This window comes from Frankliniella occidentalis, unplaced genomic scaffold, assembly GCF_000697945.3.
Source record: "Frankliniella occidentalis isolate FOCC.00 unplaced genomic scaffold, Focc_3.1 Scaffold69, whole genome shotgun sequence".
NCBI lineage: Eukaryota > Metazoa > Arthropoda > Insecta > Thysanoptera > Thripidae > Frankliniella > Frankliniella occidentalis.
Genome location: NW_026267199.1, coordinates 875,723 through 876,792, shown reverse-complemented (window position 1 = coordinate 876,792; position 1,070 = coordinate 875,723). Strand labels below are relative to the sequence as shown.

General features: G+C 66.1%; 1 protein-coding gene across 1 annotated transcript in view; it reads right to left on the bottom strand.

The window, feature by feature from the left end:
- The window catches only part of LOC113203891 (uncharacterized), a 21,877-nt gene extending 20,863 nt beyond the window's left edge, over window positions 1-1,014 (bottom strand). The window contains exon 1 of the mRNA XM_052268409.1: window positions 698-1,014. Within this exon, the coding sequence (XP_052124369.1) occupies window positions 698-883 (186 nt within the window). The 5' untranslated portion in view covers window positions 884-1,014. The remainder of the gene's footprint in view (window positions 1-697) is intronic.
- Window positions 1,015-1,070: the final 56 nt, after the last annotated feature.

The following is a 1,070-nucleotide window of genomic DNA, read 5'->3' as shown; positions in this document are numbered from 1 at the left end:
GCGGGGCCCCGAGTTGACGCCTCTCTCCCTATGAGTCTCTCTACTGGTCACCCCCGCGGCCCTGATCATCCCCGTCGCGAGGTGAGCCCCAGTGCGTCCGCATCCCCGCCGCCGCCCCCGCCGTAGCTGACCCCCCACGGTGTTGTGGTCGTTATTTCTCGCGCGACGTGTCCGTCCCATTCGGTTTTCGTATGCAAATCTCGGGGATAAATAATCTCCCACAAAGCCCCCCCCCCCCCACTCTCTCGGGGCCGCTCTGGCGATAACGCTCCACCCGCTCCGCATTGTTTTCGTTGGCTTGCTCGTCTTTGACCACTGTAGTATGATAGTGCCGCCCGCGGGGCAGTGACAGGGGCCCAGCAAAGGGGCGGGGGCGTGGGAGGCGAGGCCGGCGAGGGGATCCGTCCGAATGTGACACACCCCGTGACAGCCAGACTAGGGCATCTGTGTATAATCGGTGTTTAGTTAAGTTTTTTGATCAGAGACTTGCACTAATTTGTTTAAGGTTCGGCGCTCTGAGGTGAACCTCACCAGAGTGCAGCGCTAGCGATAACGCGCGGGCGCATGCCGCGCCTCCAGACCCCTACGCAGGCCTTTGCTCCGGTGCCCCTCGAGACATTTGAATTAAACCGCCAGAAGTATAGTTTGCGAAATTTCGCGATCGCTCCGGGTGCGGCGTGGGAGTCATGCAGCTTACCTCAAGAGTCAGGCCGATGTGCCTGACGGGTACGGTGGGCACGGCCACGGCGGTGACGTTGTCCTCCCACACGGCGGTCGAGGACGGCGGCGTTGACGAGTAGGGGCCGGCGGCCAGCAGCAGGGTGTCGTTGACCAGGGCGGCGGCCGCCGCGGCCCCCGGCCATGGGCTGCCGTTGAGGTCCATGCCGCTCACTGCCGCCACTTGTTGTGCTCGGCGGGCGCGCGCTCCCGGCCGCGCTCCTGTCCCTCGCGCCGCGGACGCGTGCCGCTCATGACGCCAGGCTGCGCGGGACTGACGCGGCCGGCCGGCCGCACGGCCAGCGCGGCGAGGGGCGGCGGGGGAGAGCAGCGAGGGGGCGAGAGGTGAGAAC